The 22,947-nt window shown below is 45.1% G+C and overlaps 2 protein-coding genes across 2 annotated transcripts in view; both read right to left on the reverse strand.

Annotated features, from left to right (window-relative positions):
- Positions 1–2,542: 2,542 nt before the first annotated feature.
- On the reverse strand, positions 2,543–10,770 carry SLC25A1 (solute carrier family 25 member 1; the record flags this gene model as incomplete). Its single annotated transcript, XM_079544016.1, has 9 exons — positions 2,543–2,657; positions 3,500–3,573; positions 3,685–3,800; positions 3,981–4,085; positions 4,247–4,331; positions 4,430–4,568; positions 4,691–4,790; positions 4,884–4,991; positions 10,680–10,770. The coding sequence occupies 9 exons, from the start codon at positions 10,768–10,770 to the stop codon at positions 2,543–2,545; spliced, it is 933 nt and encodes a 310-aa protein (XP_079400142.1).
- A 6,039-nt stretch (positions 10,771–16,809) lies between these two features.
- Positions 16,810–22,947, reverse strand: part of LOC306953004 (clathrin heavy chain 2) — a gene marked incomplete at both ends in the record, with an annotated part of 39,077 nt that continues 32,939 nt past the window's right edge. The window contains 5 exons of the mRNA XM_079543795.1: positions 16,810–16,925; positions 17,941–18,016; positions 21,546–21,767; positions 22,211–22,381; positions 22,791–22,901. Coding sequence (XP_079399921.1) covers positions 16,810–16,925; positions 17,941–18,016; positions 21,546–21,767; positions 22,211–22,381; positions 22,791–22,901 — 696 coding nt within the window. The remainder of the gene's footprint in view (positions 16,926–17,940; positions 18,017–21,545; positions 21,768–22,210; positions 22,382–22,790; positions 22,902–22,947) is intronic.

The raw sequence follows: 22,947 nt of genomic DNA on the forward strand, positions 1-22,947 counted from the left end.
CGTGAAGTTTTCTTTCCCCACAGCAATGGCATAGGGTTGATTTTGTGGCCCCTTTCATGTCTTTTCTGGGTGGGGGCCATAGCACAGCCTCAGGTGCTCTGGTCTCTTTTTTTTTTTCCTTTTGATTTCAGGTGAAGAACACAATATTAAAGGAAAAAAAAAAAAAAGGAAGAAAGGAAAAATTCTCAAAACCTAGGAAACCTGTGTTAACTGCTTATATATACCTGTAAAAAAAAAAAAAAATTAAAAAAAATCTGATGTTGTTGCTGATGTTGTTGCACTTTCCTTTGTCAGCATATTACATTTTTTTAAATATTCATGCACCAAAATCTAACTACTTGGTAAATTCAATGATAATGAAATGAAGGCACATCAACAGAAAGCACAGAGCTTTGTGTTTTTTCAGCCTGTCTTGTTCATGGTTGTAGTGCTGTAAAGTGATGTACAGTGATAGTAGCAGCGTGGTACAATCCTAGGCTGCAGCAAATGAAAACACACCCAAACACAGTAGCAGTAGCTGCAGAAACGAAAGAAAAAACAAAGCTGCTTACCGTTGGAAGGCCTCAGGTAGGCAATGATCTCCAGCAAGATATCCTCACCTCCTCTGCCAGCCCTTACACGAGGGCTGGGAAGGGGTGAATCCTGGCTTCACCCCTTTATCACTCAGTGGTATTGCACACACCTGAGCTCCTGTGGGTTGGCCCTGCCTTCCCACCAGGTGTTCAATCAGTGCTTCAGGCCATGACTTAGCATTTCCTCTACAATATTTTTAATGTATTTTTTTTCCCACAAATACTGCTCTTGCATTAAAAAAAAAAAAAAAAAAAGCCAAAAATTAAACTTGGCTTGCTGAAAATATACATGGTGGTTCTGTTCATAATGATGGAGAATTTGCAAAGTGATTAAAAGTGTTTTGCAAAAATCAAATGAGTCTAAACTAATCAAATCAATTAAACATCATTATTAGAGAGGTAACATTGAGATAGTACCTGGAGACCTTAACAAAGAAGAGGACCCGATTGTACCAGGTGAGCTGTGTACAAAGGGAGCAGTGTCACTGTCATCCTTGGGACCTCTCCAACCGCATTCTAGGGCACGTACCTTGCTGTGCTCTCAAGTCAGGCTTGGTTGGAGGGAGGGAACATACACACCATGCTCGCTCTCCCTGCTGCTGAGCACAGGTGCTGAGGCCCATTAACAATCACCTGGGGCTGCAGCTCCACTGAAGGTGTGGAAGGGTTCTTTTTTCCCCCCTCTGCTTTCCAGCAGCTCCTGGCCTTGCTGCTTGCCAGCCCTTACTCTTGCACTGCACTCTGGCTCTCACACTGGTCTGTTTCTTCCTATTCTGTATTTTAGTATGTGGCTGTTTTCTTGCTGCAAATGATAGGGTATGACTGAGACTGTGGGCAACCCCAGTCATCTCTGTGGCATCAGCTTCCCTTTGTTGTAGCTGGAGCACCCTGGTGAAGGTGCAAAGGTGTAGCTGTGGAGGATGCCCTTGCCCAGACGTGGGAAGTACATTTCCTTCTGCTTCAGTGACCTGGCACCCAGCTGGCTGTACACATACCCCAACTCAACACTGCATCGCCAACCTGCGTAACGACAGCACTTCCCAACCTCCATGGCCAGCGATGCTCCATGCACTGCACCCACTGAAGCCAGACTGATTTTATTCAAATTGCATGTGAAACAGAATAATTAAAAAAAAAAAAAAAAAAAACACAAACCAAAAAAAAACCCAACAACAACAAAAAACAACCAGCCCTCACTGGCTTCACAGAAGAAAGCCAAAGGAAAATTGCTCCCAGGCTCTCTTTTTCTTCCTTGGCCCTCCCATGAACTAGTATTAATGCTGCACATGTTACAACACAATTTGGGGGGCGGGAGGCAGCTCCAGCTCTGCATCTGCTCCCCCGAGGGAGGTTTTGGCACAAAGGCAGGAGTAGCGTGGGTGTTAGTACTGGGTCTGAAAGCTATAGGGGCAGCTAGGAGCTGCCCTGGACAGTGATGAGAGGGCAGGATGGGAATGTGGAAGAAGGGCTTTGCGTTGGAGGTTGCCCCCCACCAAGGGGACACGCCAAGGAGCCAAGTCTGAGACAGGGGCTGTGCCTCTGCACCCCATCTCTCGCACACGTCTCAACTGTAAACTGCAAGTGGGGACACCTAGTTCACCCAAATGCTGTCCCCACAGTAGGGAAAATTAAGGGTCCAGGTAGTATCAGGAATTGGCTGTGCTCAGCACCCCAGGATGAGTGATACCTGGAGTGGGATGTCAGGATTGCAGCCTTGTCTGGGGGCATAGCCTGGGGTGCTGGCAAAGCCTGTGTCCTGCTCCCTGGGCCATTTTCACACACACAACTGATGATGTAACTGCTCCTCAGCTCACTGCTATAAATAAAGGGCACAGGATGTATGGGGGCACTGAGTGGTGCTCCCGGTCCACGGACGCGTACAGTAGACTTGGACCCTTGGCCGCGCTGATGGCAGCTCTGCGCTTGGTCATCAATTTCCAGCTGCAGCCCGGCGGTACTGGCAGAGCCACTCAGTCTGTTTTCCAGACCTTGTTGAGGAACTTGACCACCTCATCATAGATGACAAAGACAATGGCCACATCGAGGCAGACACGGCCCAGGCGGGGTACGGTGCCCTTGTAAAACCTGTGGGAATGAAGAGGGCTAAGGGCCAAAGCAGGATCATGGGAATGCACCAGCAGTGCCTCAATCCTTCCACATGCAGTCGCTCCTCACTGCTCTCATCCTTGCTCAGAATCATAAAAACATTAAGGTTGGAAAAGACCTCTAAGATCATCTAGTCAATCCATCACCACCATGCCCACTCAACCATGTCCATCAATACCACATATGTGTTTCTTGAACATCTTCAGGAACAGTGACTCCACCACCTCCCTGGGCAGCCTATTTCAATGCCCTCACCATTCCAAGTTTTTCCTAATATCCAACCTGAACTTCTCCTGGTGCATCTTGAGCCATTACCTCTCAATCTATCATCATTATCTGAGAGAAGAGACTGACTCCCACCTCAATTCAATCTCCTTTTGGGTAGCTGGTAGGTCAACAAGTTGAAGAGGTAAGATCACCCCTTAGCCTATTTCTCTCAACTGAACCATTCAAGTTCCCTCACTCCCCACAAGACTTGTGTTCTAGACTCATCACTGGCTTCTGTGCCCTTTTTGGACATGCTCCAGGGCCTCAATGTCTTTCCTGTAGCAAGGAGCCCCAAAAAGAATGCAGCACTCCAGGTGCAGCCTCATCAATGGCATGTACAGAGGGACAATCACTTCTCTAGTCCTGCTGACCACACTATTTCTGCTAAAAAACAAACAAACAACAACAACAAAAAAAAACAAAAAACAAAAAAACCCACAAATTCATATCATCCTTCTACAGGGCCCAAGCTAATCTGCTCTGTATCATTCACTCTGTATCTGCTTATCCCATAACACCCTCTAACCCAGCCCCAGGTCTACAGGAGCACTCACGCCAGGGGCCCCTCATATTTCATGATCTGGTAGGCGCAGTCCCACGTGCTCTTGTACTTATGTGCTTCCAGCCCCTGAAGGAAAGGAAAAGAAGGGTCGGACACTGGAGCTGGGGTACACTAGAAGGATTAGGGCTAATGGTGGAAACAGTGAGTGCATGGCATCTCCATGCTGCAGTGCTGCACCTGCATCCTGGTCTTAACCACATCCAAGGGCGTGTTGCCAAAGACACTCGCAGCTCCTGCAAGGGCTCCAAACACACCTGTGACGAAGGGATTGATGATCTTGTTGGGATCATCTCCTGTAGAGGAAGAGATGTCTGGAAATAGTGACAAAGCCTGGAGCTAGGACACCCTATCCCTGGCTTTCACCTCACTCCATTGTGAGAGGCCTGGGAAGCCTGGGGGCTTGCAAGGGGAACTCAATCCAGGGACTGGCAGCACAGCCAGCGCAGCACTGTGGGAACATAGGGACATAGTACCTTTGTACCAGTTCTTGAGGGATGTCATGACGAAAAAGCGGATGGCCTGGTTGGATCCTTGCTTGAGGACAGTTGCAGTTAGGCCTTGGTAGGTCCCCTTCAGCCCTACACATCAATGAAGGGTTGAAAGGTTGAAGGTGTTGAAGGAGAGCACCAGCCCTGCTCCCCAGCTCCTCCCATTGGATCCACAGCCCCATGCACAGACCTGGCCCGTTCGATGGGCTCCTGCATGACCCAAGCCCCTGACCACTACTCCCATGACTCACCCTGCTCTCGAACAATCTCCCTGACACCATGGAAGAAGCCACGGTACTTCGGCTTGGAGGAGCATTGGTCATGGATGAACTTCACCTGTGGGGAGACGATGAGTTGGGCCCAAATAAAGTGATGTGGCCTGGGACTCCTCTGGGGGAGATGCCACAAGCAGGGGGCCCCTGTCCACCTCCCACCTTGATGGTCTCCATGGGGCACACCACCATCACAGCTTCAGCCACACCGGCACCCAACCCACAGACAAGGCCCCGCGTGCTGTCCAGCCGGCCCTGCTCATCCCTCATCTGGTTGCTGAGGAACTCGAACATGCCAAACCTGTGGAGAGGCCACAGTGACAGTCCTGGGGTGCGCAACAAGGGACCAGAAGCTACTAGGGATGCTGAGACCAAGGTCATTGCCAGGGGAGCACAGTCCAGGGACCTCCATGACACACTTACCTGACAGCAGCCTTGGGGATGGAGCCATACACCAGTGAGCTGAGCCCACGGTACAGCCCTCGGACACCATGGTCACGGACAGTCTGCTTCACACAGTCCCCTGGAGCAGAGCACAGCAGTGTCACTGTCACCTAGCACACACCAAGGGACACCCTTAGCCCCCCCAGGATGCCTCCAAGCCCCTTGGTCTCACCAATGCCCTTGTAGCGGGGTGGGTTGGCCTTCTCATCTAGCTGCAATTGTGTCTTCACATATTCAGTGGGGAAAGTAATGCAGATCTCAATGCCTCCAGCGAGGCCACCTAGAAAAGAGATGGAATTGGAGCTCCAGTAGTGCTGCACTGAGCCCCGACCTCATGGCTACTACAGACTCCACAGATGTGGCCTCACAATGCTCGACCCAACATCTCACAGCTCGTGGGCCATCCAGGACGTGGCATCCTCCTTCTCACCAGGGCCCTGTGACCAGCATTAATACAAAGGCATCAGGCAAAGTGGTGGGGAATAGGCACAGCAAACCCAGTTAGCACTACAGTGCCTCTACTCAAAGATGCTGCTCCCTTTGGAGATGCAGAGGTGAGGAGTCAATGCAGCCATTTACAAACCTGCACAGCCACTTGAACTGACTGCCAAGCCACACCTGGCAGGAGACCACTCACAGAAGCACCATGCAGGTATGGAAGCACAACTGCAATCAGTGCCCTTTGGCTGCCCCACACTGATTACAGCATTAGGATAGCCCCAGTGCACAGCACAGCCAAGGCCATGGCAGCATTCAGCTATCAGCAGCACCAACCTCAGGAGATGCAAGGCACTGGGTGCATGCTCCCATGGTGGGAGAGCCAAAGCAGAATGCAATTCCAAGGCTGTAGACTGGCAGCATCTTGGGTGCATCCCTTATGGAACCCTGGCACACCTCATTTCCCCTCACAGAGCTGTGCCTGCAGATGCAGAGCAAGGCAAAACACAGGTCCTGCACCGCTGCCCCAGCTTCCCTTCCTGGAGTCACTCAATTCCAGCAGAAGCCACATTCTACGCAAATCAATCACCCCATCCCCTGAGACAAGCCTGGTTCCAGCTCCTTCTCATGTGCCACCTTCACAGGGGTGCAGCGACCTTGCAGTCTGTTTACCTGGACTTTACCCAGCAGAGCTTTGGTGCTTGCAACATTGCTGACTAAGCGCAAGCAGCCAGCAGTGAGTGCACAAGAGGTAAAAGAGCAGGGGGCCCACCCTGTGCTGCCGAGCCAAGGCCCTCAGCCATGAGCTGATGAGATGGAGGAAGCACAAGGACGTCCTCCAGGGCCGCTCCAGGGTTTTGTGTCCAAACCTCCCCCCCTTCTCCCCCCCCCCCCCCCCACCCCTGCATGAACCCTGCAGCACAGCCAGCATAGACAACGCTGCTGCAGAGGGAGAGATGAGCACCTGAAAGCCATGAGTGCCTTGAGTTGTGTTTGGGGAGGCTGGGATATCCTACATTAACCTTTCTCCCTCTCCTTCAAACAGAACCCAAATTGGATACCAAATTTGCAACGAGCCTATTAGTTTTGTTCATCACCATGTATTAGCCCTGCCATGAATTCAGTGTTGTTTCACCATTACTTCCCCAGGATAACTGTGATTGTGCTTTGCTGGTCACAGCTCCAGGACTCAGCAGGAAGGAGAAAAAGGATTGTGAGGACAGCACAAGAGCAACTACCCCAAGGGATTTTGGGGACAGCACCAGTAGCTCCTCAGGGCGCTCTGGGGATATGCAACCACATTTCCCAGGATGGCTGGCTGAGGGCAGAATGACAAAGCCATAGGGTTGCACCTTTAAGGAAGGTGAGTGCTGCCCCTGCAAAGCCACAGGCAGTAGCCAGTGCCCTTCTGGGAACTAGGGAGCAGGAGGTTGCAGTAGCTCTCTGCCACCCTGCACACAGCATGCTGCTCTGCTCCATGCTCCTGCAAGCATCAGCAGAAGCAGCAGGTGCCTGCACAGCTCTGATAACAAGTGGGCACCTGGAGAGCAATCTCAGCCTCTCCATTCTAAGGGCAATTTCCCACATAGACACACAAGCACATCATTCCCAAACAAAGAGCTCTTCTTGCCTTCAGCTATCCTTTCTTGAGAGATGTAATTTCTAATGGCTCATCAGGCAGTAGGAGCAAGGTTAGTCCATGCCCAACGTTGCTGATAAGGAGTGGGACCTCTATGGAGCCCCTGGTGCACATCTGTGCCTTGAGCTTTACCCTACACACTAATTATGCACCCAGAGCATCTGGCTTGTTTCCTTGCCAGGGGACTTTCGTGCCCTTCCCTGTGAGCCCAGATAGTCTTTACAGCTGAGAAAAACAAGCAAACAAACAAAAAAAGCACAAAGTCCAGCAGCAGGGTGCTACAAATCAGGAATCGCAACCACAGCTCATTCACTCCTGCAGCCACAGAGACCTCCATGTGCCCCGCATCTGTCCTTTCCACACCAGTACCACCCCATACACACAGTGGGGCAGTGAATCACAGAATCATAGAATTACAAGGTTGGAAAGGACCTACAAGATCATCTAGTCCAGCTGTCCTCCCATTACCATTACTACCACAAGCTAGTAAACCATATCTTGTAGCTCCTCATCCAGACACCTCTTGAACACTGCCAGGGACAGTGACTCCACCACCTCCCTGGGCAGGCCATTTCAGTGTTTGACCACCATCTCAGAGAAAAAGTTCTTCCTCATGTCTAATCTAAATCTCCCCAGCACAACTTATGCTCTTTGAGAAGAGGAACTTTTCAATGTCTTTGGTAGTGAAACAGGTTCCACAGGCTACTCCCTGTTGTGCAACAGGCTCCAACAGTTCCTACATCAGCACCAGGCACTCAATGGTGCCAGTTTGCTCTAAGGGAAAGGGCTGTGGGTGGGATGGCAGCAGCATCTGGCAGCCCTCCCAGTGCTTGGCCACCTCCTCCTGCAACATACCCCCATAGACCAACCCCTCCTTATCTTCCCTGTTGCACCTTGTCTGGAGAAAGGCAATACCAGGCTGCTCAGTGGGGCGGAGAGGGGATGCACTGACAGCATGGCCCCTTCCTAAAAACCAGGTCACCCAAAGATCACTCCTACAGTATTATTTGAATGGGAAATGCATCCTGCAATGGGTCAGAACCTCAGAACACATCCACTTATAGCATGGGGTACGGAAGGGCTTCACTACCTGTTTCACTACCAAAGACATTGAAAAGTTCCTCCTGATAGGTGCAAGGCCAGCTGGGAATGCTGCATTTCATCATGTGAATTGGGAAATGCTTTCATTGCAGCAACAGCCCCATGCCTGACAGGAGCCCTGCACCTCACAGGCACACACAGCAGTGCCAACACTGAGTTCCCCTGCGTCATAGTGAGCTGTTTGTCCCTAGGTTGACAACCCTAGGGACAGGGAGCCCAGACCTTCCCTGAACTACCACAACTCATTCACTTTTTCTTAGCATTTGCTTCTTAATGGGCTAGTATTATAATAAAATGTGTTACAGAGCATTTAAAACTCCTTGACTACAAGCATAATGGCAGGATCCACTGTCTCCTGATTAGAGCCCCAGCACCACCCAGTCTCACCTTGGTGCAAGTTCTGAGCACCCCAAGGTGGCAGTTCCAAAACTAAGCTCAAATAGAAAAGCATTGCTAGGCTCAAGGGCCTGGGGACAATCCACACTTCTCAGCCATCAGCACAGGGCACCAGAGCACAACAACAGCAAAACACAGTTTGCAGACAGAGTCAGCTTTGAGAACACAGTACATGAACAGGGTCACCACTTCCTGGCTGGGTGTGAGGGGGGCCCTGCATTGGCATGCTATGCACACATCCCTCAGCAATGAGAGGCACAGCAACATCCCAGAGCTGTCAGCATGCTGCTGATGGCTGCCAGGAGGATGGATAGCTCCTTCTGACCACTGACATCAGTCCTAAGATGATGGTGCCCTGGGGAGCAGCAGGCAGGTGAACACTGAATACCCATTGCCAATGCTTGGGCTCAGCCTGAGCACCTCAAAACAGTTTTGTAGCCTGGGGAGCAGTAGACAGCACCCAGAAGCATCACTTCTTCCCTGCCAGGAGGGGCAATGCCCTGGACTTAGAACACTGGGGAAGGAGCCTGGTTCTGCAAGGAGCAAGCTGCAGGTTTCACACCCAGGCCTTGACTGCTCTCTTTGACAGGTATATCATTTCCTAAGAAAAATCACATCAGGAGATTATCAAACAAGAGGAAACTGAAGCTTTTGCTGCTGCTTTTCTCCTCTTCTGACCCTGAGGCTCCCTGCCCTAACGCACAACTCTCTCTCTACCACCTGCCCTCTCTCGCTGTGCACTCGCTGCTCCCAACAGCACTCACTGCTCTGGCTCTTCCAAAGCCAAGCACCGTATTGGACAGCATCAAAGAACAGAAAAGCATGGAGACCACCAAGGTGTCCGAAAGCAGAGCAGAGCAGCAACAGCTTCTCTGTGAAAAGGAGCAGACTCCAGGCCTCAAAGCCAGCTAAAAATTGAGCTGCACTTAGTTCTAGCTAAACGTAGCCTCCCACCATAATCAAAGGCCTCCCAAGCAAGGCATTCACCTGCTGCACAGGGCTCCAGAGAGCCAGCCTCTAGCTGTGCAGTGCCAGAAAACCATGCATGAAGAGCTCCAGGGCAGCCTAGACAGCTCTGCAGCCAGATAACTACAAAATGTGCATCTCAGCACAGAGCCTGATTGTTTAGCAGGATTTTAACTAAGTTTAAGCAAGCCAAAGCACTATCATGCAGCAGTGTGGAAGGCTGCCCTCGACCCCCTGGCTGTGGCACTCTCAGCAGCTTAATGGCAGGCAACAAGGTAACTGCCGCCCTAGCACCCAGCAGCCTCCTGAACAAACAAGAACCCATTTGCAAATTATTATTATTTTTTTTTTTTTTTTTTTTTTTAAACATTTTGTTTGCCTTCAACGACAGTGAGAATTCTTGGCAGCAAGAGCTCTACTGGCATCCTCCAAGGACACCAGACCCACACTGCCAAGCTCAAGGTGCTGTGTGGCAGTGGCAAAGTGCTGGCTCTGACAGAGGGCCAGAGATGGCCCAGGATGGCAGTCAGCTACCTAATGCAGGAGGACCACAGCCCCACAGCCTCCCAGCCCCTTCAACTCCTCGGACAGCAGAGCTGTGAGCACAGCAGGAAGGTCTCTGGAAAAAAAAAAGAAAAAAAAAAAGCAAAAAGAAAAAAAAGCAAATGCCTTCAGGTCAGCACAGACCCCAGAGCCTCACAGCACACCCCAGGAACAGGCAGTTAGGAGTTACAGACAGGGCACAAGGAGTTAACTGCAGCTCTTTGCCCATTTTTGTGCTTTGTAATGTAATTAGGTGCCACAGAGCCCACTGAATGTATGCCCGTTCACCAATTGCTCTGATTTGCTGTAAGCGAGGAGCAGACTCGCATCCCAACGCTGCTCTTCCTCCACCCCCTCCTCCCCCCACGGCCCCGCGACGGCTACTCCAGGCCCAGGCTCAGTGCCGGGGGGCACAGCCCTTTCTCTCGGTCCCGGGCCACTCCCAGAGCGGAGGGCCGGTAGCGGGCGGATGAACAAAGCGTCAGCCGAGGAGGAGGGAACGTCGGTTGCAGCACAGCAGCTAGGGACGTGCCGGTCAGGTCAGGTCGGCGGGAGCACGTTTCAAAGGCGAGCGCTGAGCTCTGCTCTGGGAGCCGTCCTGCGAGTGGGGAGCAAACAAGCAGCCACAAAAGAAGATGAAAGAGCCCCCGCCCTAAGCTCCGTTCTGTTCAGAGCAGGCAGACAGAACCGCGGCAGCTACCCGGCGCCCGCCGCGATCCCATGGACGCAGGAAGGCGCGTTCCGAAGCGGGGACTCGGGCGCGCGGCTCTCGAGCAACGCTGAGGTGCCCCCCCAACCCCCAGCCCAACTACCGGGGCTGCTCCCCACTTACACGCAGACGACCGGCACGCCCTCAGCTTTGCACCCCGCCCTGCGGACGCTTACCCGCCAGGATGGCCTTGCCGGGGTGCGTCAGCTTGGCCTTGCCGGCGGGGGCAGCAGCAGCGAGGCTGCGAGGCGCGGCGGGGACGAGCATGGCCGCGGAACTCCGCGGCTCCTACACTGCTCGCGGCCACCGCCGTATTTCAGGGCGGAACGGCAGAGCCGCGCCTACTGAGAGGCGGCCCAGGTGGCGTCACATCCTCATGCTGTGCTGCGGGGCGGGAGTGGGCCCTCCACTCCAGGGGACGGCACGCAGCGTTAGCGCAGTCGTGGCACCAGTGCGGTTGTCTTCCCCACCCCCCACACTCCCCCTTAAACTATGTGGGAAGCGTCCGATGGATGGAAGGAGATGTCTGCCAGGCAGCACTGAGTCACTCTGCTGGCGCTGCCTTTGTCTCGCTGAAGCAAAGCAACAAGCTGCTGTCTGCAAACAGAACCCCCCAGAGCTCATTGCAGTCAGGTCTTACTGTAGAATACTCGTATAAGCCAATTCAGTGAGGTTTTCCTAACGCTGCCCTGAGTCTGAAGGAAGACACGTTTAACCTTCTCTGGAAAAAAGAGTGCTTTAAAGTAATTTTGCTCCTCCAGAGCCAGTTCACCTCAAACAACAATAAAGGCAAAGAAAGAAGGCCCAAAGTCAGAAGTATATAACAAACTGTTAGAGACAGGATACCAAGTCCTCTATTTTATAGCTCTCAATCCAGGAATTTTCATGGAAACAACCACCTGGTCATACACTTTTCTCTGCTATTGGCTGTGACTTGTTTCTGCCACCACAGAAACAGAGAGGAGAATTGTTAAAGACATAGCCAAATGCTATTATAGCCTGTACACCTTGTGGTATTCCTTCCTCAGATACCAACAACTGGAACAGAGAAGAGAACTACTGCAGATGAAAGCAACATTCATAGTTTTTTGTTTATTTAAAACACAGTGATTGCAGAAATAATATTCTGGATTCTGGAAAGCCCATAAACAAAGACCATGCTTGATCAGCTCCTACTTATCCCTTCTTTGACCATACTGACCCCCATCACTGGCACAACTTGCAAGCACACCATGGTTTTAAAGACCAGAAGTGACCAATAGTTTTCTATTACATATCCTTGAAACAGAAAATTTCTTCACCTCATTAAACAAACAGCACTACCATCAGAACCATTACAACTCAAACCACTAGAAGTTTCCTCATGCATTATTAATCCACATCACTTGGAGTTTTATGGTACATTAATAAACGTTATTTCTTCTCAGGTTCTCTTAGGCATAAAAAAAAGATCTTATGCATAACAGACTTCAATGAGAAACAATCATATTGAATGTTTGTGAGTCAGTGTTTCACTAGCTTTCATGTGTGTGCAGCAGGAACCTCTGTGACAATGAGAAAGATGATACTCTTCTGAAACAACTTGTGTTACCACTGCTTGAACACACATGCAGTTACCAACACTGTCTCTATTAACAGCCCATTAGAAATCCTTGTTAAAAAGATTTTGAAGTCTTGATTAAAACCACAGCAAACAGGGAAAAAAAAACCAGCAGCACCTCTCCTCGACTCACCAAACAACACAGGAGAACACGTAACTGAATAAACAAATTCTGACACATAACAGGTAGACAAGATTTACTTTTCACTGACTGCATTTCAAATTCATATGAATACTTAAAAGGCTGACATTATCTATATTAAGCAAGAAAGAAAACTGATGGTTTCTGCTACCTTTCTGAAAGATCTAAAAGGCTCCACACTGAAAGACCTAGACTGACATAGGCATGCTAACAATTTTACAGCATTTTAATAGTAAAACATGAGTCAGGATCTATCCTTACCTTTGGAAATATACCCACAGAAAACATGCAGTATAGAAAAACAAGAAAGCTATACTAGCAAAACAAACAAAAAAAACCCCATACAACTCTTTGAAAGCTTGTTGAAGTAAAAAAAAAAAAAATATATATATATATATATATATATATGTATATATATATATATGTATGTATGTATGTATGTATGTATGTAAAAGAATTTTAAAAACTCCAGGTCCATTAAACTGGTACACCTGCAGGTTGCTATGAAAGTACTGATTCACTCTGCAAAACATAACCTAATTGCACACCCATGTTACAAAGCAACTCTCCTATTGTTTATCATTTTTCAGCTTTACGTTCCTTAACATTTTATCACATATTCAAGATGACCCAATTTGACTTTGTGGGAATAAATGAGAGTGAAGCACTCTTGGCGTACGCTGTAAAACAAAAGGAGAAATGTATTCAGACTGGAAACAGTGACGAGCGAAACTACATAGAACACAGAGGATGAAGTAGTATGGGAAGCATACTTCTACAGATAAGAAATATATGTTTATTATAAAGGTTTATGCACACTTTCCAAACTGTTACAGAAACCTGTTACATACAATGCTACTTGTTCTAAGATTTGCCTCCCTTTTTTTCTCAATGAAAATCAGCGTTGTACAACACCTTTTAATCACACTAACAGTTTCCCAATTCTAAGTTCCAGCCTGCCAATTAAAATATTACAAACAAGCAGAAATTTTAACCATGCAGAAGCTTAAGAACAGCATTGCCTAAACATATCGTATGTTCAAATACAAAAGTTATTTGAATTTCCTTGTCAGTTTTACAGTTGAAGAAACTGAAGAAAATTCAGTTTCACACCTTACAGCCACTACCATCTTCCCTGTATTGCCTTCATAATTAGTATTCATTTGAATAGACTTTATCTACCTAGATTTTTTTTTTTTTAATGCAATGAAACAACTTAAGAACATTTTCTTCTGTTACGCTACCATCTAATTGTACAGTTCTCTAAAAAGACTAAAAAGAAGGGTGGGAAATAGAAGTTTTGTAAAACACCACAACTTAATTTAGACAGAAAGAAACAGAACTTACCCCAGTGATGAATTCCTCCTCAGTTTCCAGGGCTGGCTTATTTGGCTCAATAGAGCAGACAGCAGCAGCTATAAAAGAATTCTGCTTCCAAAAGTAGCTCTTGGACATTCTTCTTTCCTTTTCCTTTTACTTGTTTTTATACCAAAAGAACCCAGAAACACTTGAAAATGTGAGGGAACAAAGGATATCAGTAAGTGCCAGCTCAGAATGAGCAACTGAACACAGGTTGGAATTTTATGCCAAGATAAGCACGTGCCCTTACAGTTATTTGATGAGAGCTCCGTTTCCACCTAGGTCACAAGACATTAAAATGGCTGCAGTGCAGTGCTTGTGAATTGTTTGTCATCTGATGCCAGACCCATAGTTGCAAAGTTCATCATTCTGGGGAAAATACCCCCTAACATCTAAGAAATCACAAAAGCCTGCTTTCTCAAAAAAAAAAAAAAAAAAAAAAAAGAAAGAAAAAAAGCATGTGTGTAAAACACATTATGTAGATCCTTAAGCAAATTACTCTTTAGCAGTATCACAAGCCTATCACAATCCATTTTGCATGATAGCATTCAAACTCAGAAACGCCAGGGGAGTTTGTGATTGGAGATTTGGTACAATGAGTGTTTTTTTTTTTAAACTTGGATGAACACTACAACTTTGTAAACTGTTTAATTCTTCCACTTAGACCACTAAATGATGGGCAAGAATTTGTTGCATATTTTAGCTACAGCCACACAGTAACAGTTGAGAGTATGCTTCTGGATTCTGGATGCTTTTTAGAACGGAACACATTCCAGAACTTATAAAAGCCATTATATGCATCAAAATCTTAAGATACCAGGAGACCAATTGAAGCAGAACTATTTAAGAGAGCTGACTGCCTTACCCTTTTTGTGAACCCAGTCATTCCTGTAGTTAAATTTCTAGACTAAAGCAATTAAAGATTCTCAGGCTAGTTCAGTTCTCTACAGGTCATGTGCTGTTCTAGTATTTAATCTAGCAGTTTACTGTATTCCAACATGAGCTTGTAATTGTTACTATAAAGTTGCACTGAATTTTCAATTTGAGGAGAAGGAAACTTCCACAGTCATACTAATTTTAGAGTTTCTCTTTAATTCCAGCTGCCTTACCCAAACCGCTGTTGACCCACAAGAAACCAATTACAGAGTATAAGCGCTGTTTGTCTGGAAAGTAGCACTCTATCCAGCTAGCTCCTGCTAGGACTAAGACTGGATGAAGCGCAGATTTACTTGAAGTCATTAGCTGCTCAGTATTGCAAGCTTAGCCATTAAGTGCTGACCAGCACAAAACGAAAGCATTACATAAGCACTAGGAGCATTCCGGCCTTCATTAGAAAGGTAGATACCACATCTCTTTGCCATTATTATCACACAGTACAGCAAGCAAGAGACAACATAATTGTTAGAATTGTGCCAACACTGTCTACAGTTACTGATTTTAAAACTTTCCAGGCTGGATGGGGTTTTGAGCAAACTAGTATAGTGGGAGGTGCTCCTGTCTATAGCTGTGGGTTGCAACTAGATGATCTTAAAGGTTCCCTTAAATCAAACTACTCCAGGATTCTATGATTAATTCTGTACTTGTTGGCATTTAAAGACAATTTGCCCCATTCAAGTAGAACATGATATGAAAGGTATAGCTCACTGCTATTGCTGCTAAATTAATGCATTTCATTGGAGAAAGCCTAGAAGACTAACAGTAGCACCTCCTCTGGCATGGGACTACGCTTATGATTTTCCAGACCAATGAATGAAGCTACATAAGCATGTGACTGCCTCCTGCAGCATTACCTCTGCACATGACAAAGCATGCTGATGTGTCTGAAGAGACCGCTACTCCCTTTTAAATCACTTGCTGAGCCCTCTATATTATGTGCTTTGGTATAAGTTTCCCTTTTTGCTGCCTGGCATCCTTATTTATCAGTTTAAGATACCTGATGTGGCAGATTAGTAATAATAACCAGACCCCATCCCCAGGACATGAAGACTAGAGCCACACAATAAATACTGCAGATTTACATTTATAGTTGGACTTTTATAATAATTAAGATTAGCACAAGATTCATAACCATAAATTATACATTGTTATCTAAGTACATAAAATGTTAATGATACAGGTATTTGTAGAGCGGCACAAAACAGTAATACAGCCTCATAGGCATTCTCAAAAGAAAGAGGTGGGTGGTAGACACCATTGATGCTACTGCAGCACAGCAGAACTGAATCTCTGAATCTTGTTGATTCAGACAGAGCTGACTGCCCATCAGACGAGGTCAGAACACAGTGTGGCAGGAAGCCAATGCCAGAACCAACTAAACGTGCAAATAAAAAGACAGGATCATTTCCCTACTACCTCATTATTTTAATAATATATCTCCCTTCCTAGTTCTGATACTGTGCTCTTGCACCTCAACAACTTTGGCAGGCCATATGCACTCCCACATTCACTTTCCACACACAGATGAAGTTTTCTTTAGTACCATTAAACGTCAACAAGTAACATGGTCCCGCACTTGTTAAACAAAAAGGATCTGGGAAATATTTGCTCTCTGCCACAAGAAGATTTATTTTCTTTGAGTTTCAGATCTACTCCAGAAAATATAGAACAGACTCAAACAGCATCAAACTCCAACAGCACTAATGTCCAGAAAAGGAAACTTCCCCATTATTCCTCTAAACATTCAGAGCACAAGTATTAGAAAGCCCTTTTTTTTCCCCCCCCCCACACAGGACTGCAAACAAAATGGGGTAGTTGGATGAATTCGTTAAGGAGATGCTTCACTGAATTGTTAACAACTCTGCTACTTCAGCAGCTTCAGCTAAAGCTTTTTAACAACTTGGTACCATACAATTTCCCAGCTACCTTTAATGGGCTTTGCAAAAGAAAGAAAAATATGCTCTCTTCTCCCTGGCCTCAAGCAGTTATTGCTATATGGGTTAGTGAAGCAGTGCCTTAACTTCAGACAAGAATCTCACAATGTCATTAACAAAAGCTGCCTTTCAGAGGCTGAAATGTAATCGGACAGTAATCAATAAATAACAGTAACAGGCATCCTGTTGAAGTCTCCTCACTGAGCAGGGCAGCTAGTGTGTTAAGACAACAGAAGGTCATCTGTGCCTTTAGGACCATCATACACTCCTTAGAGAAGTTAAAAAGGGAAGTGAAGAAAGAAGAGACAGTGAAGGTCTGTCTGTCAGAGAACTAGTTACATATTGAAACCATAAACAGGTGGCTGGGTGAATCCTGGTGCTGTGTATCCATATGGAAAGTTTGTCTGGGGAGGTACTGCACTGGGGCCTGCTGTTAACATCAACTGCTGGCCTGGAAAAGCATGAGGAAAAAAAAAAAAAAAAAAAAAAGAGTTAGTTTACATACCCAAGCTTTCCTAATACTAGCTGTACTATGGGACAAGATTATGAGACTTTTCGCTAAAAATTGGCCACAGTGCAAGCACACATTAGCAAGTTACACTATTACTCAACATGCAGCAGAGCGGGCATTTAGGCCATCTGCTCTTGCTACCAGAAAACTAAAAGCAAGACAGGACTCAGATGAAAGAGGAATATCAACTGCGTTTGAGGGTACAATAATGATGGCTTGTTTTGAAGAGACCATATTAAAAGCCAAACTGATACTTTAAACACCATGCATGGTCAGAACTGAATAGTAAAGCAATTCAAGCAATTAGTTCAGTCTGTTAGGTCTCAATCCAGAGAGTACTACAAAAGATCTGAACACACCTCAACAGATTTGTCTTCATAACTAAGAGCACACATGCTTCATGCATATGTTAGATTTAAAGTTCATGTTTATATCAGACAGTGAACCATTCACATCCTTCCCTTACCAGCCACTTCTAGATGCTTGTTAGCAGAATGCCTCTTCAGAAGGGCTTCTAGAATAGCAGCACACTTGAGGACAGCTACATTTTTTTTTGGCTGCTTTTGTCTCAAAATGAATGAAATAGAAAGCCAGTCTGCCTTTCAGCTTGGAAGAGCAGAAAGCAGACACATTCCTCTTTGACAGGAACAGTAGGAGGAATTAGCATGCTTTATAAGTTATTTCTGGAGTTGGGCACACCTTGGTATCCCCTCTCCTGTTACTATACTGAAAGCCTATTCCTAAGCTAGTGTTGTCAGCCATGTAAGAGAAGTAGGTCTTCAGCTGCACTTTAAGAGTGAGACGTCCCTTCAACTGGCACAGCTTTTCTAGCAGAGACAATGACTTTGCTAGCTTCTGGAAACCAGTGTACTTTGGAGGTAAGTCACTTAAGTTACCTCCACAGAGAGACCAGGGTGACAAAAGGTTCTCAATTAAAGCCAAGTATCTCACGTACCAAATACTATTGGAGTAGGTTCAGTTACTTGCTCCTCTTCTTTCCTTAGACTTTCAGAAGCATCAAGATTATCCACCTACATTGAAGTGAACAGGAGATGTATGAAGGACTTGTCTAGGAATTGTACCATCACATGAGAGTTTTCATGTCTGGTACTGTAGCTATCAAGGAATCCTTTCATTATTAATGTAGGTTGGAGACTGTGGCTGGGTACACACAATCGTGCAGACTGATTCCACATATTGTAAACCTGCCCTCCCAGTTTGCTTTAAGTTTACTGCAATTGCTGTCACGGGTAGCTGAGAAAAACCACCATTACCTCCAAAAGTGCATGGTTTTTCATGGCGCTGTTCTATTCACTGTTAACTCAGTGACCTAGAAAACAAGCCAACAGATTGTAGTTCCAAGGATCATCTCAAACGGGCCTAATCTACAGTTACCTATTAACCTGCAAGCCCTCTTCGTTTCAAAAAGAGCACCAAGATATGTGCAAATATTCCAGATCCATTAATATCTTATCTACAACTAGAAATCTGCGTTACAGAGTACTGGTTTAACTGCATTAATATTTACATAGACTCTTCTTGGAAGAAACTTTAGAACTGTGTGTTCTAGTAGTACCATCTTCTATATAGAACCCATCTGTGAGAAACAAAGCTGTTAATGACAAAGTCTTTTGCCAAATGTTACAGTAGTACAGGAAACCTGAACACAGCTTTAAACTGGGAAAAGAATGAAATGGTGGGCAGAAAAGGCAACAGTACCTTCCTTCAGGTTTAAAAAGTTGCATATTCCATAGGCAAACCACTGAGAATGAAAGCTGCAAAGCCACAAAATCATACAAATTCATACCCAGATGCAGGCAGTACTAATATCCTGAAAAAATATTTCAGTTAGCTCAGTACTTTTTTTTGGCCTCCTTTCCCACTAAAAGAATCACATCCAGTATGACAAGTGCTGCAAAGGGTGTTTCTAATATACTTCAAAGAGGTTACCTAGTTCTTAACAGTTCCCTGAATTTTTGAAGCTTGCTCGTCAAAAACTTAAGCAGCCATAGGCCTTTAACTCATTCAACTTTGTCTTAGTTTCAGCTGGGATGCAATTGATTTCTTCAGAGTTTCTGGAATGATGCTATGTTTTGGTTCTAGGAGAAAAACTGTTGAAAACACACTGATGTTTACAGTTGACTGCTATACAGTGCTGTTTAGAGCTAAGGCCACTTTCAGTGAAAGGCCTAAGGAGCTCAGAGGGAACAGGATTAGGACAGCTGACTTAAACCAGCCAAAGGGATATTCCAAACCATATAACATTAAGAGTTTTGAAGGGGATAGGAGTTTATCTGGCACTCTTCTGCTGCTCAAGGGGATTGCAGGGCATTAGTCTGGGGATGGTAAGCAATTTCTTGTGCACCACTTGATATATACCTATATATATATATACACACACACGCACACACACACACACACACACACAGCTGTAACTATTTTCCTTCTCCCTATCTTAGTAAATAGTTTTAACCCACTAATTCTACTTTGTTGTTGGTTTGGAGTTGCCGTTTGTTTCTTGGTGTTTTTGTTTTTTTTTTTTAAATAAAAAAACTGTCCTTCATCCCAGTGCGAGTGGGGAGAGTGAGCAAATGACTGTAGTGCTCAGCCATCTGCAGGGTTAAATCACAAACTTACAGCTGTCAACCTAACAGTTCTTTAGAATGACATTAAACATTAGCATTATGAATACTATCCCTATTAATATGGGCCAAAGTAATTAAGGTCTACCATTTTCAAATGAGGTGCATTGTTGTACTTATGACCATTAATTCCCACTCTCCTGAATTAGTCTTCACTCTTTACAGCCCCAAAAGCACTAAGGTCCTTGGAACAGAAGTTCAGTTACTCCCTCTGCTGGAAAAATCTGCAAGCGTGCTGAAAGCAGACACCTTGAAGAATGGACAAAAGCAGCAGAGGCTAAACATCTTTCTGGTTTGCTGCCTCAAAGTGAAGTTATTCAAGAGGTTTCCAAATGAACGCTATCATACTGTGTGTGCCTAGTTTCTTCTGGGGCACAGGCTAGCCTATGCTTTCAAATCTTTCTCTTATGCATTAAACCAAAGGTAAGTTCCAGAAAACATATACACTTCGCTGATAAACTAACAATTTGTTTTGGGCTTTTAAAGTTAGACATGTGACAAAATTTTAGACATACCACATTCAAGACCCATTCTCTAGTACTATGACTGTAGTTAATTCAGACTAAATTAGTTCCAGTGTAAACCATTTTCACCACGCACATTTTCCTTCTGGCAAGTTACCCAGTGTTTAGTAAGTAACCGCTTGTAAATCCAACCAGCAATTTAAAAACCATGATCTTAACCTAAACCTTATATGGAAGAATACAAGTGGACTTCTGTGGCAAGTTTTCCTTCAGTAAAATATGAGGATGAAGAGTTTAAAATCGGTGCAAATCTTTTACTGATGCTTTAGGTTACTAGTCAAGCTCACAGTGCCTGGAAAGCTACAAACCCTAGAAATTTATATTTTAACAAGCAATTTGCACTTAGAATACATCATGTTATGTATTAACTTCTTTCATCTTACGAATATCATCCTCCCTGCCACAAAGGTATTTGTGATACAATAATCAGGAGTCCCAATAGTCAAGTCCTCAATCACTTGCTTCCATTTCCCATGAAAAAAGGGCAGAGACTGGTTGGATTTTCAAGTTATTTATGATCAGTCATCCTCGTAGCATTAGAAATGAACAGAAAATGAGTTAGAGCTAAATGACACTGCTCTTCTGGCAGAAGCTACAGCTAGATTCTTGTAAGAGAATCCTAGGATATTGAGAAACGCAAATGAACACAAAGTTTGAAATCAGAGTGTCACCTTATAGAACAGCTCATCAACCTGCAAGAAAATTCAGAGGGGAATTCTTAACATGACTGATTAGAGGCAATTTGAAGAAATCACTTCTAGATTACTGATTTCAACAAAATTCTTAATTCTGATGATCTAAGCAACCCTAGAGCCTTTTAAGGAAGAATCTTAGTTTAATAAGATTAATTAGCTAGAGCTGTTTGAGACAAGCATTTCTAGACTGCACATGATCAGAATCTCTCCTCTCTCAATTCAGGACTAACTACTGGTATCAAACTGGTATTGTACAGATTATGCACTGAAATTCTGTTTTCAATGAAAGTTCACTTTCACCAGTCTACCGTTATGGCTGGTGTACTGTTAGTCACACAGAAGCTATGCTTTCTCTAACAAGAAAACTGAGTGCTTTCACAGTTACATCAAGCAAAAAGTGATACTAGTTCTCTCTAGCAAATTTGTAGTTTAATCAACTACGGAGACATTCTAAAAAGTAGACCATTTATGTACCCTGTTGAAAGCAGAAGTTAACTACATCTCTTTCAAGTGCCAAGCTGCCTATTAAGAAGTGTAGCTATTTAGCCTGAAGTGACTGAACTCAGAGAAATTCCCAGAGGATTTAGCGTGAGGAATAATAACGCTCCAAGTACAATGCAGAGAGCTTTACTCAGTTTGCATAAAACTAATTGTACAGCGAACTACAAGTTACAGTTTCTCAGCCTATGAAATACTCACTTTGGTGAGGTATTCTCTCATGACTTGGATGAAATAAGGCATTGCAAAGTCCATGATATTATGCCTCCATGCCAATTCAAGGACTACATCTGGGTGCAGCAAGTCGTAACATGTGAAAAGGCAGGCTGCAAAACATTCCTGCTTGCCTTCTTCCAGAAACCACTGAAGCAGCTTTTCTGCTAGTTCTATATCTTTGGATTCTGCAGCATACTGCATTGCATCCTGCAGAAAAGGACAACAGTTAAGCTTGACCCTTGGCTGTCAGCTTCTTGCTCTCCACCTTACGTACATGCTACTACTAGCTAGATGAGTGGGGTATTAGGCAAAACATGAAGTCTTATATATCAACACTGTTGTGTAGGAGCTAAGTCACAACATAAGTGCTCAATTAAGTCCTCTTATTTTGAGTGAAAACTGTACAGATGCTATTGGTAGATATGAGTGATCTGAATACAGGATAACTTTATCAAATTAGATTTAAGATACAGATTTGAAATTACAAGCTATTCTATTCTAAGATTCTTTCCTTAAATTCTAAGCAAAGAGCTAAGATTTATTAGAACAAACTAAAGATATGAAGAGAACAGAATTCACTCAATTTCCTGAAGATCTATGCTTTGAGATCAGACTTTTCACAGTTAGGAAGAAAGGCTGCATTAGCTCACCTTATACAGATGGTCTTTCTTGCATAGCTCCACACTCTGCTTCCAGCGGTTGTTACCCTTATACAAGTATGCTGCAATACGCCTAAATTCAATGAGCTCATGCTTTTCCAGACGCTGAGCCAAAGCTATGTTATCAAAGTTGTCATAGGCATCAATGGAAGCTCTCAAACCCTGTTTGAGATAGAATTGTTACCCATGCTTCCAGATGGTAGTAGATGAGCACTACAGAAGAGAAGCATCCAAACATAGCTCACAAGTGCTTAGGTTTTTCCAGCTGGATGTTGATGATATGGCTGGCTACAGCTTTTTTGCCATGCACATTTCAGGCTTTTGTCTTGAAGGTTGTCTCTAATATAACTGATATCTGCTTCATTTTCAGGTTATCACATTATGACTCAAGCCCCACCCATGCCCCCAGATGGTCTGATTCTACAACCCCATTACTGTTGTACTGCATAAGATCCCTTCTGCTCAAGGGAAACATGCTTTGTCAGCTTGGAAACAATCAAACTATGTCTTCATCTTTTTTGAAGAACAAGATGCGCACCGCAGAAGTACTGGTATCTTTTGTGAGGCTTACCTGATAGTCCTCCTCCTGTGTTAAAAGGTTGTTTAGAGCTTCATTAACTCCTTTATTATTGTGGTTCTGCACTGAACGCAAATAAGGCTTTACTAGTAGCAGCTGATTAACCTGGAGTTGAGATAATTTAATACACAATTAAACCAGGAGTATTGAG

This window comes from Tetrao urogallus (assembly GCF_951394365.1).
Source record: "Tetrao urogallus genome assembly, chromosome: 17".
Lineage (NCBI taxonomy): Eukaryota > Metazoa > Chordata > Aves > Galliformes > Phasianidae > Tetrao > Tetrao urogallus.